The sequence below is a fragment of the Eurypyga helias genome, unplaced genomic scaffold, assembly GCF_000690775.1.
Source record: "Eurypyga helias isolate BGI_N326 unplaced genomic scaffold, ASM69077v1 scaffold44746, whole genome shotgun sequence".
Taxonomy (NCBI): Eukaryota; Metazoa; Chordata; class Aves; order Eurypygiformes; family Eurypygidae; genus Eurypyga; species Eurypyga helias.
This window is the reverse complement of record NW_010258102.1, coordinates 1-509: the sequence shown is the minus strand read 5'-3', so window position 1 is coordinate 509 and position 509 is coordinate 1. Positions and strand designations below refer to the sequence as shown.

The window sequence follows — 509 nt, the reverse complement described above, 5'->3', positions numbered from 1 at the left end:
GGGGGAACGGGGTTTGCAGCGGTTTTTTGTACCTTGCAGCGGTTTTCCCAGAAGGATTTGGGCAGGATGTGTGCGGGCAGGTGGGTCTTCACCACGCGGGGCGAGGGCATGGTGGCCAGCAGGTCCGTCCCTGGGAGACCCCAAAGCACGTCCCCAACGGGCCGTCAGCACAGCTTCCCCGGGCTCAGCCCCCCGTGGGGTGCCTGCGGCCAAGCCCCCAGACCCCGCTACCTGCCGGCATCTCCCCAGGGGCTCCCCAGGGGCGGTGAATTCCAGCATGGGCACCCTCTTGGTGATGACGTCCCGCTTGCACTTCTCGGGGTCACCCCCTTGCAGAGTCATGTCCACGATCTCGCTGACCCAGGTGGTGCCTGGGGAAAGCAACCCAACAGGGGGGTGGCGCTGGGGGGGGCTCAGCACCGACAAACCACTGGGACCCCAACCGGGTGCTGTGGGGGTGAAGGAAAATCCCACACGTCTCTGTCCCGACAGCCCCGAATGTCTCGGGG

General features: G+C 66.4%; 1 protein-coding gene across 1 annotated transcript in view; it reads right to left on the bottom strand.

Annotated features, from left to right (window-relative positions):
* Positions 1 to 371, bottom strand: part of LOC104511571 (sulfotransferase family cytosolic 1B member 1-like) — a gene marked incomplete at both ends in the record, with an annotated part of 628 nt that extends 257 nt beyond the window's left edge. The window contains 3 exon segments of the mRNA XM_010154241.1: positions 33 to 130; positions 232 to 265; positions 268 to 371. Of these exon segments, the coding sequence (XP_010152543.1) occupies positions 33 to 130; positions 232 to 265; positions 268 to 371 (236 nt within the window).
* Between the last annotated feature and the right edge of the window lie 138 nt (positions 372 to 509).